The sequence below is a fragment of the Sitophilus oryzae genome, unplaced genomic scaffold (genome assembly GCF_002938485.1).
Source record: "Sitophilus oryzae breed Bouriz unplaced genomic scaffold, Soryzae_2.0 scaffold_1532_pilon_pilon, whole genome shotgun sequence".
NCBI lineage: Eukaryota > Metazoa > Arthropoda > Insecta > Coleoptera > Curculionidae > Sitophilus > Sitophilus oryzae.
In genome coordinates this window covers 1,072,574-1,096,886 of record NW_022146206.1, presented here as the reverse complement: position 1 = coordinate 1,096,886, position 24,313 = coordinate 1,072,574, and the positions used below count along the sequence as shown (strand labels likewise).

The window sequence follows — 24,313 nt, the reverse complement described above, 5'->3', positions numbered from 1 at the left end:
TCGCAAATTATGCTGCTTTTTAAACCAAGCGTCACAATATGACATGGCCAGATCTGTTCTTTTACATTACTTGACGTTTAAAGTCATAGGCTACTAGTTAAAATCAAGAAAAATTTAAAACTAAATCTTAAATAACTCAAAAACGATTTATTTTAAGTATAGGAACATGTATAGTTAAAAAGTAACGAATTGAAAAGCCTTTTCACTAGTGAAATAAAAAAAGTGTGTTTCCATTTGAAAAAAAAATATTTATTATAATTTTTTAATCGCTCAATTCTATGACAGCTGCGGCTATTATTATATGACATTCGAACAATTTAATTTTTGAAATACATAGCCACATGTTTTTTCTTTATGGCACAGTGGCTGTGGTAATCACTAAATTTGACGTTTAGGCTGTACACTTATTTTTGACAGGCAGTTTTTTTTTCGTTCAAAAATTTGAAATATTTTTTTTCTCAAAAACGGTTAATGTTAGATATAGAGTGTTTAATATCAAAATTCATAAAATTTTACAGAGAATTTAAGTACATAATAAAAAATGGGGGCACCCATTTAAAATAAGAAAGTTGCTGTCAACTTCCGGTATTTCCGGAAGTGCCGCCATATTGAAAATATTTTTAATCGATAGATCTCGTTGTGAAACTATAATGTGCAAAAGATCTCCGAGCTAGATGTTGTAGTTCTCTAGAAACTTCTAATGCACGCTCAGCCTGGGACACACTGTATATTGAAATTATCCTATACCTTAACTTAAAAAAATAAAAATTATGTACAAATACCAAACTAAAACATCCCTGTAGAGTTTAAAACTGTAAAATCTTTACTACAGTTTATAACATTTATTTATCGAATAATTTAATAAGGTGTATATCTTAAATTTTTATAACGATCTTGTTTCATAATTCTTAAAACTGAAGAAAAAAAGAAATTAAAGTACGATTACGAAGCATGAATAGAGATATAACTGGTAATAAAAAAGTTTTATGTAAAGTTCGACAGTGTGTGATGATTTTGATGATTTAAAATTCGTAAAAGAGGTAAAAGGGATCATTAGTTTGTCGATCGACCGTGCAAAGAACGATATGACGGTTGAATCAACACGAAAAAAGAGAGAAAATCAGTCGGTCGTCAACATTAAACAAACATCCTGTCTAGAATCGTTAAAATGGGCTAAGGCTGTCTGAACCAAACCAAATAATATAAAAAAACTGTTAAAATTTGTTATTATGTTTAACAATTATTTTACACTTTTTAGAAAAAAACAACAGCAACTTGGAATATTTTAATATATTTTTAATTCTCATTAATTTTTAAATACAAAAGTCTGGTGTAAAACTTTAATTTAATTTAGAAATATACCGGGTGGCTTTAAAAAGTGGCTCATTCCTGTAACTTTTTTATTTTTTCAGATAAAAAACGTAATTCTTTCAGTCACTTCCTGTTTCACCGGAAATTACTACAACTTTTGATTTTTGAATTGGTACCCTCGGTATTTTTTACTTTAATTTATAGAAAATGACATACTGAATAGAATGACATCATATTTAAAATGTTGACATTTTCAATTAAAAAAAAGTAGCATTTCTAATTTTAAACTTGGCAACTTGGAATATTTTAATATATTTTTAATTCCCATTAATTTTTAAATACAAAAATCTGGTGTAAAACATTAACTTAATTTAGAAATATACCGGGTGGCTTTAAAAAGTGGCTCATCCCTGTAACTTTTTTATTTTTTCAGATAAAAAACGAAATTCTTTCAGTCACTTCCTGTTTCACCGGAAATTACTACAACTTTTGATTTTTGAATTGGTACCCTCGGTATTTTTTACTTTAATTTATAAAAAATGACATACTGAATAGAATGACATCATATTTAAAATGTTGACATTTTTAATTAAAAAAAAGTAGCATTTCTAATTTTAATCTAGAATGTTATAACTGTGTTAAAACCATTAATTTTTTTAATCAAGGAGCTTTGGAAAAATACATTTGATCGCCTAATGTATTTTGTGTCTTCCTGGCAGATTAAAAGATGCCCAAATCGAATTTTTAGTCATAACTCAACTTTTTTCAAAAGGAATGAGGCGGGTGTCTCGTTCGCATATTTGGAAAGAGCATTTTCTACGAATAATTTGGTTTCGCATACTTGGTATTTCGCGTCAAATTGTCGTTACATTTGGGTATGGCACCCTAGAATGAAATTTAAAATGCAATTTTTTTAATTGAAAATGTCAAAAGTTGACATATGATATGCCATTCTATTCAGAATTATATGACACCATCAAATAAAAAAAATACCGATGGTACCATTTAGAAATCAAAAATTGTGGTCATGTCCTGTGAATCAACCCTTATTTATGTCATATAATTTATTTAATAACTAACATACCAAATGTCGTTTTTTTATCTGAAAAAATAAAAAAATTATAGGGGTGAATCACTTTTGAAAAACATCCAGTATGCTTTACTTAGTGAACGTATTTGTGCAAATAAAAATTCAGAAGTATATTGGAATTTTGGTGAAACCTGCATAAGAAAATAACTAATATCACATTTTTAGCCAACCATACCAATAGGTGTGGTATGCTATTAAGATCGGCAAAAAAAGTTTTTTTAATTTCACTCAAAATGAGTTATTTGGGTCATAAATGACCTAAATACAAAATATGTTCATGGTGCCTGTCTGTCTGTCGGTCTGTATGTCTGTCTGTCGGTCTGTCTGCCGGTCTGTCTGTCTGTCTGTCTGTCTGTCTGTCTGCCGGTCTGTCTGTCCGTCTGTCTGTCCGTCTGTCTGTCGGTCGGTCTGTCTGTCGGTCTGTCTGTCGGTCTGTCTGTCGGTCTGTCTGTCGGTCTGTCTGTCGGTCTGTCTGTCGGTCTGTCTGTCGGTCTGTCTGTCGGTCTGTCTGTCTGTCTGTCTGTCTGTCGGTATGTCTGTCTGTCCGTCTGTAACACGATAACTCAAAAACCGCTAAAACGATTTTAACCAAATTTGTCACCAAAAATACTGTGGCACCCGAGAATCTGGCTAGTTTTTTGGTGGGGTTGGGGGTTGGTAAGGGGGTATGGGAGGGGACAATTTGGAACAAAAATTGTAATAACATCAAAATCTGTCTGTCGGTCTGTCTGTCGGTCTGTCGGTCTGTCTGTCGGTCTGTCTGTCGGTCTGTCTGTCGGTCTGTCTGTCGGTCTGTCTGTCGGTCTGTCTGTCGGTCTGTCTGTCTGTCTGTCGGTCTGTCTGTCGGTCTGTCGGTCTGTCTGTCGGTCTGTCTGTCGGTCTGTCTGTCGGTCTGTCTGTCGGTCTGTCTGTCGGTCTGTCTGTCGGTCTGTCTGTCTGTCGGTCGGTCTGTCTGTCTGTCTCTATGTCTGTCTGTCCGTCTGTAACACGATAACTCAAAAACCGCTAAAACGATTTTAACCAAATTTGTCACAAAAATACTGTGGCACCCGAGAATCTGGCTAGTTTTTGGTGGGGGTGGGGGGTTGGTAAGGGGGTATGGGAGGGGGTTAAAAATTTTAAAAAATCGTAACTCCAAAATTACAGTAGAGCTAGCGAAACGCGGTTTTCAATTTAAGATTAGGAATAATATTTGGAACAAAAATTGTAATAACATCAAAATCAGTCAAAGTCGCAGTTTTTGAGATAAAAAAAAATTGGAAAAATTCCTTTACTTGGAAACTAAAAGAACTGCCTACCAACTTTTTATTAATATATTTTAGTATGGGCGGCTAAACGTGCCTCCCGGCGCCAATTTTTTATGAACAATACGTCCTCTCGATTTTTTGCAGTTATTCATTTCCATCCTGTATAAAAAGCATTCAGTGTTATTCTCTTAGTTGATTTATTGGTTTTAACTAGCTTTTATATCGATTTTTAGCATCAGACGACGAGATTAAGTGTTTGTTGTTGGTTAGACAAATTTGAGCTCGTGTAAAGAGTCTCTGAGATATTTATCTTTCCCGATTTTCAAATGAGCAAACTTTTTGAAATTGATGGATTTTAATAGCGATATTCCCAGTATATTACAGATATGCATTCGTAACTAGGTAAATGTGGTTGAAACTAAAATAGTGCATTCAATGTTCCCAATTTCCTGCAACACAAAAGGTGGCAATGATATGTAAAATAAAACAATGGTTTATTAATTTACGGATGAATAAAATCTAAATACCGAAACAGTAGAAATTACAGGAAAAAAGGCGTTCGAGCAAAATGGCCTTTGAAAGTCGTCGCCGTCGCCGTAATAGCAACAACGAATGACCTAGAACCCCACTAACAAAACGCCCGCTACAATATTATTATTAGTAACCGTCTGCGACCGTGCTAATGCAAAAAATACACGGTATTCCAATTAGAGATGTCCGACAAAATCGATATCGATAAACATATCATTTGAATATTAATTCATATTTAAAAAAAAACTTAAATACTCTCAATTATGACAATTCTTGGTATTCCCAGCGGCCGCTTTCCTTCCGGAATGTCTTCACTTACCAGCTTGATGTTGTTACGTGTTGATGTTGTTTGAAACAATCTTAACATGGCCGGCCCATCTCAGTCTTTTGGACTTTATTATTTTCACTATATCTGGCTGGTTATATAGTTATTCCTCGTTTGTTCTTATTCTATATTGCTGTGTGGCGTTGTCCTTTATCCCTTCTGTATACCCTTTTAAGAATTCTTCTTTCTGCTATTTTTAGTCGGTTTTTATTTTGTTTCGTCATCGTCCATGTTTCACTTGCATATGTCATTATGTGTCTTATAACTGCTTCATAGATTCTTATTTTCGTACAGCGGGATAAATTTTTCGAATTCATTATCGTTTGAAGTGAAAACCAGTAGCGATTTCCTCCTTGTATTCTGTTGTTAATCTGTTGTGTTATCAGAGTTGATTGTAGCGTATAATATTGCTGCGAACATACGGACCCTAGGGATTGTTAACCCATTTGCAATACCTCGTTTCATGCCAGTATTTTTTGAAGCTTTGTAGGAAATGTTTATGGTTTTATTTGATATCGCTTCTAGAGACAGTAAGCTGGTGTGGTGTAGTCCAATAATCATTATCATATTATAAGAAAAAATCATTATCATTATTGGCATGTTCATTGGATTGCTTCTTAGCAAATTGATAAACATGCAGCAAACATGAAAGTAGAGACTTGGATATGATATAATAATAAAACCAACAATAGAAAGACTAGAAAATAAAAATGTAATATAATATAAAAAATACATAATAAAATTTAATGTCAGGCGGTTATATTTCAAACCATCAGGATAACTCAAAACTAAAAAAATAATTAGTGCAAAATTATGTATGCTGTCTACTCATGTCGGTCATCAAGGGATACTCTGCAACAGATGTTAACCGAAAAGTGACGGTTTAACATGTGCTATGTAAGTGTCCTGATACTATTGTGTATAGATTCCATTCTGAGTTATGTTTGGCCTAGTCGTGCGATGTAGGTGAGTCATTCCTCAGTCATATCATATTGTTACCATTTTTATTCTAAATGAGTTTGGCTGGTGGCTTAAACCATGGGGAGATGTACAAGATATCCAATGTTGTCTCTAAGTACTGCAGTAATTTTGCTTTGCGGTCCCTCCATCGATGATCTAATCAGAAGAGTTAATACTGTGTAAATTTACGGCAAAATAAATGACAATGTGAAACTCTTTTGGGAGCCTACATTAAAAACTTAGGCAGTAAAAAAACATATAAAATTATATAATTAAATAAATCGACTTGTCTAGAAAAGTTGTTTTCATGCACCTCAAAAAGAAATAGTGCTAAAAACCGAGAAGATTTCATTTTTTGCCTAACCCTACAAAGGTTCATTATAACCACGGGGTCTGTATAGGAATACCATCAATCACTCATGGAGTCCTCTCGTGGTTGGGGTCAAAATGGGTCAAAATTGGGGTCAAAATGGGTCTAAAATGTAGCGAGGATGAATCTGACACATTAAATCTAAGAAAACAGCCAGTTGAGCCAGTATAACTATTTTTGGACTGACCCTCTCCTACCTATTGCCTATCACAGCAGAGAGAGATTAGTACCGGGATGAAACAGACAGTTACAAATAGGCTAAATAAATTTTGCAGTATCTCAATAAGAAAGCAACAATGACATTAGTGGAGATATTCAAAAGTAGTGTTTGAACAGCAATCGGATTATTGATATTGCCAATTCAATGGACAGAGGATAGTATTGACAATGGATTTGTAGAAGATGGAAACAAAAATATACCTATCTAACATTTTGTCTTTTTGTCAATCAGAACGTCCATTCTGGATGAAGTCCGACCTACTTTGGTCGATTTGCTGAACATATCCCTGGATCATACTGTCTTCCACTCACCATCATTGGCTGGTGGCTTATGGCCAATCTACACGTTGGTCAATACATATATAGCTGGCCAGTGCATACTGCTTATTCCCAACGTGTAGAGGTGGATATTGGCCATGTTGGCGGCATTGACACAAGCACTGGCGACCGATCTGTCGGTTGTCGGTTTTTTCAAGGTACATCAGCGGGAGTTGATCTCACTGATAACCCTTACCAATAATATACAAGGATGTTGTTTTTGTCTTGTTTTGCTCACTACCGTTCGATACAGCAGCTGACTGTGAGACATTTTCTATTTTCTATTTCGATGTACAGCCAACATCCACCACCTTCCTTTTTTCCATTTTTTTTTTATAACTTTGTGATGGTGCACACTTAGGTAGTACAAATACATACTAAATAAATAAATCGTAGCGACCACTACAATCCTGATATCTATTGTTGAGGTTGGCCTTCGTCGAAACAAACTGAACTTCCAACTTGTGGAGAGATTATCAAACTATGCGTGGGCCAACATATTGGCCAACGCACAAGTAGTCCAATGAAAAAACGAATTGCTGCAGTCTCTTAGAATTGCACTTTCTTCACCGAACAGGATACTATTAATCCTGAAGTGCTTTTCAATTTCAGTATATTATAACATTTTTTTTTTCATTTCAACTGTTAATCTAATAGCTTTTGACCAATTTACAAAATGATCACAAATTTTGTAGAAATATAGTTATAGTAATGGGAAATCAATATCCATATTTTCGCTGTCGTTATCTCGCCGAGCATCTGCTGGTAGATTTGAATAATATCTAATCCATATAATATATTAATTTATCGATAATTTTGCTTCAAATGTCCATCCTTAATCCGAATGCAACTAACAACCAACGACGGCCCGAACGGCCTTGGCATCGGTCAAAAATCCCGACACTTTTCGTCTAGTCGCTATTATTGCATAGATAGTGAAAATAATGCGCCAAACACATTCGCGGCGCGGTCGCGGCCGACCCACGGGTTTAATAACCGCCGAAAATGCATTCGGCTTATCGAGACGGCGTTGGGTTCTCTCCGTCCAACACACCCAAAATCCGGCTTAGCCGAGAGAGATGGAACTAGTAATGTACCGGGTCCGACTAGTGACCTCTTTTTTTAGCGCTTAGGTGACCAGACGTGCGCAAAAGAGAGAGTAATAGATTTTTATAGAGAAGGATTTGACATTCGCCTTGGCCAAAGTCAAATAGCGATGGCCCGGGCAAGGACAGTTTGGGCCTAATACTTTTTTTTCTATACCCGGCGAGAGAAAAAAATTCAAAACTATTTTATCTTGTTTCTGAATAACCACTATACACCAAAACACATATAAAGAATACCACTGGTAAATTAATAGAGTTTTCATCGGTAAATTTGCCCCTATTGGAACTACAACGACGGGAATGTCTGGGTGAACTGGGAGCTCTGGCAGAAAGGAACAGAATTAAATTATTCTGGATGCCGGACCACAACGTCATTTAAGACAACGATGAACTGGCGATGAACGGCAAGGATCATCGAAATCCTATCTTGGTCCAGAGTGAGTACTGGGATGCCTAAATGGATAACCCATAGTGCAGTAAAACTCTGGATCAGGAAAAAGCAAAATGTCCACTGAAAAACAGACAGAGGCATAGGCATAGCAAGGCCTTTATCCAAGGACCTAATTCTAAAACTACAAAGGAACTGTTAATGCTTAGCAGAAATAAAGTGCAGATTATAACAGGTTTTTTGATAGAACATATGGCTGTGAAGTGCTATCTGAACAAGGTCAACCAAAATCAAGGAAGTATTTGCTGCAGATTTTATAGAGCTCATAATATGTCACTGCGAGGCTCTGGATTGTAAGCGACACATTTTATTTGGGAAAGCTAGTTTTTATTGGGAAGCTAAAAGCTAGAACCCATCTTATTAAGGACCTGCACAAGTTAATTTAGGGTACAGGGATAGGAGATTGAGTGCAGATATAGAAAGGGTACAGACACAATAAGCCTTACATGTCGCAGTCTTAAGAAACTCGTGTAAGAAAAAAGGTGCACTTGTTTATTGTCAATGGTGCATGACAATTGAACTGAGATAGCACAAGCTTTAAGTCTACGTGGTGAACTATCTAAATTCAGAGCAAAAAGTGCCAAACTTGTTCTTCAATGGTATTTACAAAATTGTCCAAAATTTACCAATACTATTTGCTTAACTTACGATGTTGTTATTATTAGTAGAAGAAGAACAATTTTAGATTGAAGCTGCATCAGCAGACTAGTTAGTATAGATAACTGAAACGTAATTGATAATTTTAATAAAAAATTGCACTAGTTCATTGTCAAAACTGCATGACAATTAAACTAAGGCAGTACAAGCTTTAAATCAACTTGCGATACTATCTAAATTCGATGGAAAAGTCCCTAATTTGTTTTTCAATGGCATTTAAAAAATTTGCCCAAATTTTACCAATAGTATCTGCTTACCTAACCGTGTTGTTTTCATTAACATAGATGACTGAAACTTAATTATTTATTAATCATTTAAAATAAGTATTAATTATGATGGTAGGATGGTTAGTGATATATGTGTTCTGATTAATAAGAAAGTGTTTTGGTATAATGCGAGTAAAGTGTAATTTTCTATTGTAACTAACGGCTTTCAAAGAATTGGGAACAAGAATATAATTCTGGTAGTACCATTTAAATTTAGAAATAAAGAACTTTTAAATTATGATAAGAATACAATGCAGATGCAGAGAAGGGACTAGAGAGAGATATTCTAAGTGCAGGCTCTAGATGCCAATGTATTTAGCTTGTATGAGCAGATCAATAGGCGTTATTTAAGCTATAACACCTAGTGCTTCTCCAAATACTGTTTTTTATTCTGTTATTGCTGCATGCCGTAATAGCTTGCGATTATTAATGACTTTATGCCATACAGGTGCAGTATATAATAGCTGCGAGTATACCACACTAGCAAGCACTGCCCTTTTGGATGCTCTAACACCTCACACTTTTGACAATTTTGGCGTTAGTAAGGCTAGAGCGTTGACAGTTTTTTGGCCTTGGTAAACGTTTTATTAATATATTCCTCAACATTTTGTTTGGTATTCAACTGGTGAGCTTGTAGACGGTAAGAGGAAACCGGGTGGACAACTCAAAAGGTACAAGGATATTTTCAATGATAACTTAAAAGGGATAAGTATGCAGAATCAGTAGGGGGAAGCAGCGCACGATAGAATGCAATGGAGAAGAATTGTAAACTCAGTTAACAACGACAACCAAAAAATAAAGAATCCACAAAGTAATGAGATTTTTGAATGCCCGGAGTGCGGAGGAGAGATACAATCACGTATCGGGCTTTTCAGTCACAGAAAAGCTTCATGAAGAATGCATTGCGTAACCATCTTCTCACGCGTTTCAATACTCGTCAGCGAGTAATGGCAGAAAGTAAGTATGTGAGGTATCCAAGTATTTCACTAATTTCTTGGGTGAATTACAGTCCTTGTATATAAAAATTTACCGGATATACATATGATTTCTAATGCTTAAGCCTAATCCCATAGACCAGCCTAATCCTTAGATGGTCATTTTAAACCTGCATCATTTATCAGTCCTTCTTGGTGCCTATTGTCACATGAAGAATTTTATGTTGTGGATCATGTTTGTTGCCTAGGTTTTCTGTCTTGTCCACTCTATTCTCTTATAGTCCATCATTATTACGCTAAGCTTGTTAAAACTCTGTTATATTTTATCAATATAAATTCTAGGGCTTTGTTGATTCAGATTCAAAGAAGAAAAGACTATTTTTTGTCATGTAATGTTAATGAATAAATGTTAAAGCACATAGGTATATGTATATATACTTTTAACTATTGAATATACACAAATTAATTTCTAAAGCTGATAAAGCATTCAATCAGTAATATTCTTGATTACAATTAAAGTATTCTTTCTCATATCGCCTATTATATGGAATAATTGTAATTTCACATAGCGTAGACAATAATTAGTGGTAACCAGTATATTTATAAAAAACACGATATTCTTGACACAAAACCCAGAAACTAATATAAAAGTTATTCTGTATTATTTTTCGCTCGCCCAGTAAACGACAAACAAAATTCTTTTTATAGAAAGTGATAGACTACCCGAGATGACGTTTTGCTTTTTTTCGTATGTGGGAATATTTGGGAGGTGCAGCTAGGGCAATGCACTCGAATGCACTGTGAACGATCTTTGCTCAGCTAATAAATGCGAATTTGATAATTCTTTTTTTCGATTGGTCGATTAGTAAATATTTGGAGAACAGCGTCATCCATCCCCCATGTTGAACTTCGCGGATATTTGTGATTATTATTTTTTACAGCGATAGCGGTAGTATTTCCCAGTAATTCGTGTATTTGTTAAATATCAGTTTTAAGATTTGCTAAAAGCACACAATATATCTACGAGATTATCTGCGAAAAAATATTTTTTAGGTGTAAAATACAAGCAGTGGCGGATCTGGAGTTTTTTGGAATGGTCCCAAGTTCACATCAAAAAATGTATTTTTTGTTGTTGAGTTAATAGAGAGCTCAATTTAATAAGCCTGTCAATTTAAAAAAAATAATGTCAGAACTTAAAGAATATTTTTTGAAATTAAATATTTTTTGAAAAATAATCCAATTACTATTAAGAGTCTATTACGCTGTACTTTCGGGTTGCTCTCAGGGGTCGGATAAAGCGGGCGTGTGGACGAAGGAAATATACTTATATTATATTTTAGAAATGTGTCTAGTATAAGGCTTAGCCCGATCCTGTCGTGTTAAGCCACACCCAAAATTCCAAACACACGTGCTTTGATTAATGCTTGATTAAGGTTTGCAGAGCTTCAGCATTTGCCATAAAATAGCGAGCAATTTGTTACAAAACCATATAAATTATATATCACTGTAATCACAAAACTTCAGTATATTTCCGTATTGTAACAAAATTTTAAATTATGTCTTTCTTTTCGAGAAAATTTAGTCCAAACATAAGGTATATTTTGTTGATGTTTGACCATCAAAATCTTAAAAATAAAGAAGTTGTCTAAAAATGTGCTACTATACGCATATAGTATAATCCTTTATCTTTAACTTCCTTCTTTATTTATGTAAAAATACCTAGCCAGTTTTACATAAAACGTTAACTTATTTTGCTACTTTTTCGGACGAGTGAAATGGACTCTTAAAAAAATATTTTTTAGAACAGCCATACTAAAATAATAGTAAAAAAATAATTCGAATTCTTTAAAATATTCTAACATAACAAAATTAGAAACTACTTCTAACAAAAACAGTCTCTCCCAGTGTCGCCACTTTTCTTTACTGTATCGCAATAAATTGTAGAAAAAAAAACTAATAATGTTTATTTTCAAAATACCGACGTCATTGCAATGAACAAAAGAAAGCATACATTTTTTCACTACTTGAACTTGAATAGCTTTTTGTTTTAACAATTTTTGGGTATCTTGTAATTTAAATCCACTTTTACATGATTCTAATAAATTTTCTCCCATTTGTTTTTAACTTGAAATATACTTTTCTGTCTATTTGTGAGATGATATGCATGAAAAACTAGAGAAAACGTAAAATACAGTTCATACCAAATAAACTTTTAGTCGCGTGATTAAGCTTGACCGGCGCAGCGTTGCCCACTTTTATATATTTTCTTTTAAACAAAATATTTTAGGAAAGAAAAATAAATTAATTATAAATATATAAACAGTTATTTACATCAACAAAACTCACCTTCTTAACAGGACTTAAGGGACATAAAGGGCCATTACTACCGCTTTCCCGTTCAAAATATTCTAATAAAGTTGCGATGAGTTTTTTACGGCTATTAAGCTATCTTGCATACTTCGTACTAAAAGAGGTTCTGAAAAAAACAGTGTTCGCCTGCAAGGTCTGCTAGTAAATATTTTTAAGCTTAAAATATCAAAAGACTATTTATTTAAACCAAAAACTCGTAATACAAAACTAAAGTATCAAAACGAATGACAATGTCAGGAAATAAATAAATAAATGCGGCAACTTGACATTTTTTACAGCAGGGCTACCACCCCAATCCCGAGCGCGAAATTTAAATTCCAGTTAGTCTGCGCGGCACCGAATATGTTCATGATTGACAACAATGAATTTAAAAATCGCGCCCTCGATTACGTAACTAAAAGTTTAATTGATATCTATATTAGATCTATATACAGGGCGGCCCATCGAAAACGTTCCACAAGGCATACCGGCCAGAGTAATTTTTTTTCCAGAAAATTCAAAAACACGTCAATTTTGTTTGTGAGGGGGACAACTTTTGCCCCAAAAATGATTGCAAAATCTTCAACCTTCTAAGCGGGGGTGTCATCCCCCAACTTTTTTCAAATGGGAAGGGGGGTCAAGTGGCGCCGCAATGAAAAGAGCTCCCTATTCTCTATATTTCCCCGGCTCGTTTTTGAAAATCGGTCGAGTCATTGAGAAAATATGAAAGATTGAAATTTGTAAAGTTTATTTAAGCATTTATCAGAGTAAATGATAAGGATAAATTCCTTCGACCAATTTGAGTTTTTTTCTTATTATTTCTAGATGTTTACGCATTTTTTCACTTACCACAAGGTTGAACGATCTGTTCTTGATTGCTGTTCTGGGACTTGTGCGTTGAAGTTCTTCTCAATATCGTTAAACTGACCCACAATAGAATTTCCAAAAATACCAGCCCACACGTTCAATTTCTGAGGGTTTTGTGTGTGCACCTCGTGAAAAACCGTGAGGTTGTCCTCAGCCCAGTACAGACAGTTGTGCCGATTACATACACCGTTCAAAAAGAAAGTACACTCATCCGAAAAACACACATTAAATAGGAACTTATTATCATTCGCCACTCGTTTCACTCATAGTTTTACAAAATTGCAAGCGAAATCGTCTTCGTTGAGTTCTTGTACCAACTGAATTTTGTACGGGTGGAACTTGTGTATTTTTTTAATATCCTTTGGACATTTGTACGATTCACGCAGGTCTCATTGGGTAATTTTCTTGTACTCAGCGTACTATCCATGGCAACTTGGCCCAATACGAATACTTCCATAGCTTCATTTACTACAGGATTTTCTTTCCTCTGCCTCTTTTTATTCATAACGGAACCAGTTTCGCGAAATTTTGCTACTAACTCGCGAACAATTTTGCCATAAAGATGTTTGTCACGATGGCGTTCATTGAATAACTGCGCAACCCGATTGCCACATTCATTATTTTTAAAATAAAGTTCGATTATTTTCACTTTTTCTGCAAGTAAGTACACCATAATAATGGTTAAAAAGTTGAATGATAATTGAGAAGAACTTCAACGCATAAGTCACAGAACAGCTATCTAGCAACTACCGCACCTGATCGTTCAACCTTGTGGCAAGTGAAAAAATGCGTAAACATTTAGAAATAATAAGAAAAACAGCAAATTGGTCGAAGGAATTTACCCTTATCATTTACTCTGATAAATGTTTAAATAAACTTTTCAAATTTCAATCCTTCATATTTTCTCAATGACTCGACCGATTTTCAAAAACGAAGCCGGAAAGTATAGAGAATAGAAAGCCCTTTTCATTGCGGTACCACTTGACCCCCCTTTCCATTTGAAAAAAATTGGGGGATAAAACCCCCGCTTAGAGGGTTGAAGATTTTGCAATTATTTTTGGGGCAAAAGTTGTCCTCCTCACAAACAAAATTGACATGTTTTTGGATTTTATGAAAAAAAAATACCCTGGTCCTTATGCCTTGCGGAACGTTTTCGATGGACCACCCTGTATAGATTAATGAACATTTTCCAGTATTTTATTTAAAATGCACAAACCAGTGGGTGATTTTTTGCTAGAGCTAAAAAGAGTTCTTAGTGCTTTTGTGAGCTTTTTTAAGTTTCTTCTGAATGAGTTGTGGTTACTTTGTTTGCTTAGTACTATTCTCACAAAGGCCAATTTTGGTGATTGTTAAAAACATGGGGTAAATGGGAAAACATCTCAAATTATCTATTTAAATATCCCGGTTTTAAATTATATGTATGTCTGTGCGTATTAGTAGAAAAACTCTGTTACTTAAATTTATATTGTGTCCTATATGAGTTACTGACTAAAGCGAAGTTCCTATTCATAAGCTTATTAATATTCACTTACCCCATGGTCACCTCAATTGCTATTCATAGCGAAAACTAAGCTGTTTTTATTTACCCTAACGTGATGGGTAAATGGAAACACATGAAAACAATCCTTATCTCTACTTCAACAAAAATTGTCATGTTTTGTGATGTATAGTTTCACATACCAAGCTTAGAAGGAACAGCCATCCATATGAAGACTTCTAATTTTCTTTTATATCTTATCTAGATAATTTTAAAATAAATTTTGTAAAAATCGTTTTCATTTACCCCGATTGATCCTAAATCATAAACACCATTTCATAGTTCTGATCATGGTCTGATTACTAGGACTAAAATCAAAGGTATGGTTTTAATATAAAAATTACGAAAACATGTTAGTGACTTCTTCAAAAGCGAATATCTCCAAAAAAATAAAGCTATTGAGATGAACCAAAAAATAAACTATCAAGAAAAGATACACCTAGATGATAAAATTATTTTGAAATTCCTGGATTTTTTTTTAACATATTCCACTAAGTGTTCCAAACTTTCACCAAAACAACAATTTGTGTTCCCTCGTATAATTGATAGATGGAAACTTTTGTTTTTAATTTAAAAAGAGAGACTAAAAGGTCAACTAATTTAGCTAGAGATTGCTTAAAAGCTCATCAAAATCGGTCCACTAGAAAACAATATATAAAACTTTAAAGTGCATTAAAATTTTAAGGTGCCCTTTTTTCGTGCCTGTGAGTGTATTTGCAATTAAAAATCTTGTGCGGCGTTAAAAGAATTTCTGTATCTTTTGATCATCAGCAAGTTTTGGAGCTGTAACACCCCATGAAAGCATACCAACTGAATTGCAACAATGTGTTTCAAAATCGTAATCGTCCAAACGCCATTTCGGTTATACTCCTATCTGGTCGGAAATCGTTTTTTGAACGGTGGCTTCGAAAGTACTACCAGCAAAAGCATTTAGTACGCCGCCATCGGGACTGTTATTACTTTCTCATTACGATCGACTTGACGTAATTTATTTCTTGCCGAAATAAGAGGCGCTGGCCCCAGCAACTGGCCGCTCGATCATTGCGTTTCGACTTGGTATAGCGCTCGTTGTTGCGTTACACCATGCCTCTATGAAAAATAAAACAGACGAAATTTGATGCTAAGGGGGTCTTATTCGTGGATTCTGCTCAACGGCATAGAGATGTGAGTATACCACAGTGAATGATTCTGGAACCTTGAAACAACACATTTCAAATAAAGGCTTATATATATTACTCTGAGCGTGGGGTAGGTAGATAAAGATCTTGCTCCGCGTTCCTGAGTGGATAAGTGTGAGATGGCCTTTCTTGAGAAGCTGATACATGCTTACGTATTAGGCAAATGGATTCAAATATAAATAAGGAAGGAAGAGTCAATATTTTTAATTTTTTAAAAAAGTCCCGGCAATGAGTTCTGCTGTTCAGTCCCAGTGAATATCGAACAGCTCTCTTCTGGAACCGCATTTTCAGGCCGTAAAAGTCTTTTAATTTCCAGAATGCTCCTGAGGCGCTGCTAATCCTGTGCTGAATTTCAGAGTCGACATTGGCCTTTTCCGAATACAACATTCACACTATTATTATAAAGCAGTGAATATTTGATAATTTAGGTAACTTTTTGCCCTTGTATATATCCCGTACTTACAACAAATGCCCACTCACATATAAATTCTTTGTGAAGGCTCGCGAATAAGCTCCCAGCCCAAAACGCTGTTTTCTTTTCTTTTTTTAAAAAGTTGTCCTAAACTTTTAAGCTCTTAACGACCACTAGCGTTTGCAAGCTATGCAAGAAGAGCATTGCCCTCTGAAATAGCACCTTGTTTCAAATAACGCAATTAATACTTACTTTGGCCGCAGTGGCGTCACTTGTTTCGATTTCCAATTAAAATTTGCGATCAGAAATACAGACAAGATATGAAACAGAAGAATACTAAAATAATTATGTGTTTGCTTCGAAGATAATTATTAATGGGTTCGATATTTTTGGAGCACTTGTTCCAAATATTTCCATAATAATTATATGGCTTCGGATGAGCAACAATTAAAATGCAGTTGATACTCGATATTATCATTATTATTGATATACGGGGTGTTTTAAGCTGAGCGTGCATTAGAAGTTTCCAGAGAACTACAATATCTAGATTGGATATTTTTTGCACATTATTGAGATATATCTATTAAAAATATTCAATATGGTGACACTTACCTATACTGGTGGAAATACCTGAAGTTGACAGCTACTTTCTTATTTTAAATGGGTAGGTACCCCCATTGTTTATTATATACTTGAATTATTTGTAAAATTATATGAATTTTGGTATCAAACACGACTCTATGCATAGCATTAACCGTTTTTGAGAAAAGATGTATTTAAAATTTTTTGAGGAATTAAACTGCCTGTACAAAATGGAGGGGGGGGGGTGTATAGACTAACTTTCAACTTTATAGTCTAAGTGCCAGTGAAAGGCTACCTGTATGTATTTGACCAGGCCTAGGGTTTTCTACAGTGAAGCCCCTATACTTACTGTACATGACATCGGGACTCACTAAGCCCAACGTGACGGACGCGGCGGGCGCCAAGGTAAAAAAGGTGTCGATTTTTGGTAAATTTTAAATATATTTGACCACGTCTGCGGTTTTGCAATTTGAAAATATATTATTATTATTATCGAAAAACAACAATGGCAGACCATTATCACGCGTTTAACATTGCTGCAGACAGTTTTTAAAGTGGTGAAAAAAATATAAAATTTTGAAAGTAATTGGCCAGATCTGCCATTGATATATTTTATTTATTAGGGTCTTATTAATTTAAGGTTAATCACGGAAGATATCTTTATTGAGTACACACTTCAGCAGACAACAAAATCTGAACTGCTGTCCGATCAGATGTATGGTTATGAAGTTCCCTGTTTCACATCAATATGATTTACTCTCATATCTCTATCACTGTCTTTATAGAAGTTAATATTTAATTTTGTCAACAAATACTAAAACATACAAGGCTGATGATAAAAAAGTAAACATATTTTAAAAGAATTTCGAATATTTAGGTATAACGCATTCAGCAAATAATCATTAAAATATTTATTTTCTTTTTTTTATATATTTAAGACAAAATTTATTGTAATGTATTATAAGAAAAATGAATTAAAAACGTGAATCATGCACGCATTATAAAATAATTTGTTTTATAAATTTGAATTTGTATTCATCGTCATCGGAATCATGTTTTTCATGGTATAGTACTCGCCTTTACCGTCCATTGAATCGGAATCCGTAAAAATAAAATGTAAATTATGAAACAACAGTAATTTGTAAATTGATCCGAACATAGTCGATAAAGAATTGGTTATGAATGAATTTACCAGGGACTTGGATAATTAAGTTATTCACAAAGGTTGGAAGTTTATCTTCTTCGAACCATTTGAACACAAATTTCTCGTCTTGTCCAATCCAACCATACTCTAATGGGTTCAATGACGTAGGTTCGCTTTTTGTGAGCATTTTCCAAATTGTTGAAATATAAATAATGTGTTCCTAGAAGTTGCTGGTAAAGCTCACTCTAACATGGTGGTGTTGAGCTTGCATCAAAATTACGTATTTTTTGCTGAAGTATTAATTGACGTCGGAAGCTTTATAATTGCTGTCGAAAAGTTGGTACCTTATTCTATCACCAACGTCAATTGATTTTTTTTGCATTATAAAGCTGGCAAGTAAATATCTGAATGCTGTGTAACATGGTGGTGTTGAGCTTGCATCAAAATTACGTATTTTTTTGCTGAAGTATTAATTGACGTCGGAAGCTTTATAATTGCTGTCGAAAAGTTGGTACCTTATTCTATCACCAACGTCAATTGATTTTTTTTGCATTATAAAGCTGGCAAGTAAATATCTGAATGCTGTTAAATACCTGTTGTAACTGTCAAATTTTCTTCACCAAGCATCCCAAATACTTGTTGAAATTCAACATCTCTTTTCAGTAACGTAAAAGGTCTTTCCTTCCTGTTATTAAAGAAAGCCGGATTAAAATCACATCCTGTGAACGCATGGAAGTCGATTAAGATTTTGACTAACAATTCACTATGCTCTTCATAAATTTTTGTGACGTCAATATACGTTATTTCCAGTTCCATTGAGCATACAAATATTCGAATGAGAATTTTGTAAATGTGTCAGAATACCAATCATTATAATTAAAGTTCTATTATAGATATAGCTCTATGCATACATCTGACCGGATAGTAGTTCAGATTTTGTTGTCTGCTGAAGTGTGTACTCAATAAAGACATCTGCCGTGATTAACATAAGTTTATGAGACCCTAATAAATAAAATATATCAATGGCAGATCTGGTCAATTACTTTCAATTTTTTTTTTAACAGTTTCAAAACTGTCTGCAGCAATGTGATAATGGCGTTAATGGCGTTAATGGCGTTAATAGCGTTAATAACGCGTGATAATGGTCTGCCATTGTTTTGTTCCGATAATAATAATAATATATTTTCAAACTGCAAAACGGCAGACGTGGTCAAAAATATTTAAAATTTACCAAAAATTGATACCTTTTTTACATTGGCGCCCGCCGCGTCCGCCACGTTGGGCGTAGTGAGTCCCCATGTCATGTACTGTAAGTATAGGGGCCTCACTGTACAAAACCCTAGGTCTGGTCAAATACATACAGGTAGCCTTTCACTGGCTCTTAGACTATTTGTCGTTATTACCACAGCCAATGTCACATAAAGAGAAGTCATGATTATCTATTTGGCCGTAGCTGTCATGGAATTGAGCGATTAAAAAATTATCATAAATCATTTTTTTCAAATGAAAACCCACTTTTTTTATTTTACTAGCGAAAAGGAGTCTTAAGTCTTATATGAAAATGTTATATTTTGTGTGTTTGATATAATGAATTTATTCCACTTTAAAGACTCACACTGTAAACCAACATTAAAGGATTTATATATCGTTCCAAGTTTTAATCACAGCGAAGTCGTCTCAGCTAGTTTTATTATAATTAAAACAATTTTTTATGTATTTTTTTCACGAGGTATTAGCGTTAGTGAAGCAAAATTATTACTTGCCCAACTTATAGAAAAAAATTAAAAAAAGTATTTCCTTTTAAACATGTACTAGTAGATTGTCTTTCAAAATAAATCAATTTGTTGTTGTTTGGACACGAAATATGTCATCGTGGCTTGTAAAACCCATGTACACATGTCTATCATTATGTAAATATCAAAAACAGATGGCATTACATGTCTTGGCACCTTGCGGAAAGTACTAAGCTATTCGGCAGTTGTGCATTGCAATTTTATAAACTACATCGACTTTGTTTTTCTTACTCTCTTAATTATGTATGTTATTCGCGTGCTTTTTTGTTAATAAGCTTTGTATTTTTTGATGCTCTTACAAAGATATTCTATTTTACCTTGTCATTTAGGAGATGGGAGTGCAATGGTTTCGTCATGGAGTCTGTGGTATTCTCTTTAAACATTCCATCAAATTCCTCATCTTTTTTTCGAGTTTTGTACTGAATCCATAGTAACCTTAAAGTTAAAAATTATTAAAGGAAATTATTTATTACGAAATTATTTTTATTATTCTATAATTACAATTTTTTTTTAACTTTGCTGTGTTTGTCTAATTTTTTTAAATTAAAAATTTTATTTTAGAATAATATACTTCCAGTAAAAATCTCTCATAATACAGTATTATTTTTAAAGTTTTCTCAATAAAATCTATGAAATTATTTAAAAAATCTAAATTTAATCTCTATCCTCTAAGAGGCGTTAGCAGTGTTGAGTCAAAAAGTCTCTCATTTTTGTTCCTCCTCAAATCTTTTCATATGTATTTGATATGTTTCTGATTTCTGTGTAAGAGACATTTCAAATTACTATAAAGTCTTTCCAGCGAGTCAAGGAAGATTTCGACAAGTGACATTCAAAAAGTGACAGAAAATACGGTTTACTTGTGAATTAAAATGACAGATTGAAAAGAACTTTCACTCTCATGGATCCTCTTGTTGGATAGACTATACTTTTCAAATTTGTTACCCTATATTGTGGTATGAAATATATCCATGTCCATATTTAATTTAATATAGTATACAGGGTGGTACGAACTGTATTCCGGAAACTTCGGCAGCATATTCTGCAGATAAAAATAAGTAAAAAATTTCGGATATACAGGGTGTAGAAGTTTCATTCTTATTTTGACATATTGACATCAAAATCAAATTTTTGCCATGTGAAAGAACTCATAGACACCAATTTTCATCCAAATATTGACGTTATTCCAGAAATTATTTGGAAAAAATCGAAATAAAAATGAAATTTCTATACCGTGTATCTCTGAAAGTAAGTATTTTAGGACATACATTTATACGAACTTTTTTATTTATTTTTATCTACAGAATATGCTGAAGTTTCGGGAATACAATTCGGACACCCTGTATAATAATAAATATATCAATAAGTGTATATTTATAAAATGTATGTTTTTTATAAAACCAAATTACACTCACCTCGCTCCAAATACTATGATTAGTATGAATACTAGAGGAACAAGCGTTGCTAGACAAGCAAATATCACCGTCTTAATGTCACTCAACACTAAAAATAACACTTTTAATTATTAAGATAAACTTATATTGTTGGCATCTATTTTTGGACATTTTTCTATAACTTTTTTTTTCAGAAATCAAAGCTTCATCAAAGCAATTTACTTAATCCAAAAGTATGTATTTTACTGTGTGGATATATTTTAAATTTATAGGTAAAACTGGAATTGATTTCATTTTGCACACATATTAATTATTTCTTATTTAAATGTACATTTTACAAAAACAATGCAAGTTACTGTCTGAAAAAAAAGAAAAAAGTCTGATTGCCTAAGGTAATTACAAACCATTTCTTTTCCAGTTCTACGGTATGCACAAAATATACACAAAATATAAAATAATATTAAAAAATCTAAAAAGCCAAAAAATATAAAAAGCCACAAATAAATTAAAATAAAACTAACTCACTAAAACATAATTAAAATTCCACAGTAAAGGATATGGTCTCAGAAAAAATAAAGTTCTGTGTCTAATAGAATTTCCTCTACCGACTTTTAAGACAAGTGTTTGCCCTTTAAATACTTAATATGGGTGAGAATATTGTTTTTAATATTTAAATGTTGAATTAAAAGTAATATTCTGTTTTTTGATTGTTCTACTTTTCTGTAAATAAAATTTCTTGTAATTTTATTTTAAAGTTTCCTATTAATTTTTATTTAATTTATTGTATTGTGTGAATATAATATAATAAACTTTTTTTCCATAGCAACTGTTATAATTGCCTTATATTTATCAAAACTAGTAGATAAAATAGTACTTTAACAACCGCAAGGGTAGATTAAATGATACTTTAACAGCGAGGATAGGTTAAAAACTTTATTTCTTCTCGCACGTTTTTTAATTGCTTCCATTTTTGAAAATTTTTGTATTCCTTTTCACAAGTTATTCGGGATTTAAATGGAAGTAGTTTGGATATGGCGTTTGTTGCCTCAGCCTGAATATCTGTTGGCAATTTATTTATTTCGTCTTGAGCCATTTCTGGCTCCAATTCAATCAGCAATCGACAGGCAAGAGAATTAAAAAAGATTGACTCAAAACTGACAATTTTTGTTACTCGTAATAAATTTCTCTTCCTGAATATTTTTTAAAACGTCACTCGCTATGGAAAAAAATTTTGTTTTATACACGACGATAAAATTGCATTATCGTCTCCCGGAATTAATTCACTCGCGATTTCATCGCTCGTGAATTAATCTTTTCGGTCGACGATAAAATACCATTTTATCGTCTTGTATAAAAAATAACTATTACTTATAAGTTTTAGATACAAAACTTCTTTGGAAGAGTTTGAATTGCTTTAAAATACTAAAAAACATAATAAATGTAATTTCTTACTCGAGTCGTCCTCTTCATCGATAAAATACCCTGTTCCATTGTATGAGTCCTCTACAGATTTAACGGTAGAATTATATAAAGGTTGCCCTATACTTCTGACTGTGTCGGATGAATCCATTATCGGTACGGGACTCACCGAGCTAACTGAACCCAAGTAGCTCCAGGGGTTTGTGCGATTGGTTGCAGATTGCAGGACTTGTTCAGTTGTTGTCATTGTTTATTGGCTGGTGTATGGATGGTTCTGATGATTTAGATCAATAAAATACTAAAAACGGTGGATCCTTTAATATCACTGTTTAAAATAAGCAATATTTTTTTATGAAAATAATCATATTGTAATTAATTTATTTAAAACTTTAATTAAGTATTATAATAAAAATATATCCAATATTTTATTAACTTATTAATTACCATACGATCGCAAAGAAGTCACAGTTGGCTTAGAATTAAGGATCGGTGGCGTTTTATATGTAAGTAAATTCTATTTAGAAATTAACTATTTGAATTATTTTTTGTATGCCAATATTTACTAAAATAAAATGCTAGGAATGTTGTTTTCACAATTTGTAGTTATATGAGACGCATTTTCATATGTTTTTATATTTGATGCCCCCAATTAAACTTTTAATTACGTCCTCGAGGGCGCGATTTTTAAATTCATTGTTGCCAACCATGGCAACATATTCGTCGCCGGGCTGACTAACTGGAATTTAAATTCCCCGTTGAATATTCAGGTGGCAGCTCTGCTGTGAAAAATGTCAAGTTGTCATATTTTTTTTATTTATTTCCTGACATTGTCATTCGTTTCCACATTTTAGTTTTGTGTTACGAGTTTTTGGGTTAAATAATGTTTAAATGAATTGTGTTGTGATGTTTTAAGCTTGAAAATGTTTAATAGCAGACCTTGCAGTCGAACATTGTTCTTTTTCGAACCTCTTATAGCGCGAAGTGTACAAGATAGCTTAATAGCCGTAAAAAACGCATCACAACTTTATTAGAATATTTTTAACAGAAAAGCGGTAGTAATGGCCCTTTAAGTGCTGTTAAGTAAGTTAATTTTGTTGATGTAAATAATAACTGTTTATATATTTATAATTAATTTATTTTTGTCTCCAAAAGTATTTTAATGAAAAGAAAATATGTAAAAATAGACAACGCTGTGCCGGTCAAGCTTAATCACGTAACTAAAAGTTTATTTGATATGAACTATAGTTATAATTTATGAGAAAATGTACAAAATTACAAAATTAATTAATTATAATAAATACACAGAAAATTTACGGGAATAATATATGTTTTAATAAATAACTGTCAATTCATCTAACTAAACTAATTATTTTCAAATAGGTACAAGAAAAGGTGAAAAACAAAATTTTATTATGATTTTTTTTGTTTCTGCTTTTATATTTCTTGAGTTTTGTTAAATACAAAATAGAAAGCAATCATAATTAATTTTATGCAATATTTTTTATTAGATATTATTAGATTTTATAGATATTAGATTCTATGTTTATATGCTGTTATTTTAATTATGGTCCAAATTAAAATTGTTAATGGAACCATCTATATCAAATTTTTAATGACGTTTAAATTAAAAAAAAATTACTCAGTAATCAAAACACTTTTTTTCAGTTGGTTAAGACTTCTATATGTTGCCACCAAGTAATATGTAATTGCAGTTTTTAAGATTGTATATTAAAATGCAGTACATATTTTCTTGACAAAATGATGAAGTTTCTATTTTAAAGGAATTTAATAGAGGTGCCTAAGTACGAATAAGATATGTAGATTTTAATATGACTTATCAAAATTTTGTATAAAATAA

At 33.0% G+C, this 24,313-nt stretch overlaps 1 protein-coding gene across 1 annotated transcript in view; it reads right to left on the bottom strand.

Moving 5' to 3' along the window:
• The window catches only part of LOC115878846, a 28,704-nt gene extending 5,767 nt beyond the window's left edge, over window positions 1–22,937 (bottom strand). The window contains exons 1-4 of the mRNA XM_030895464.1: window positions 22,900–22,937; window positions 22,489–22,753; window positions 21,058–21,145; window positions 19,963–20,080 (exon numbers count right to left, since the gene is read on the bottom strand). Of these exons, the coding sequence (XP_030751324.1) occupies window positions 19,963–20,080; window positions 21,058–21,145; window positions 22,489–22,702 (420 nt within the window). The 5' untranslated portion in view covers window positions 22,703–22,753; window positions 22,900–22,937. The remainder of the gene's footprint in view (window positions 1–19,962; window positions 20,081–21,057; window positions 21,146–22,488; window positions 22,754–22,899) is intronic.
• Window positions 22,938–24,313: the final 1,376 nt, after the last annotated feature.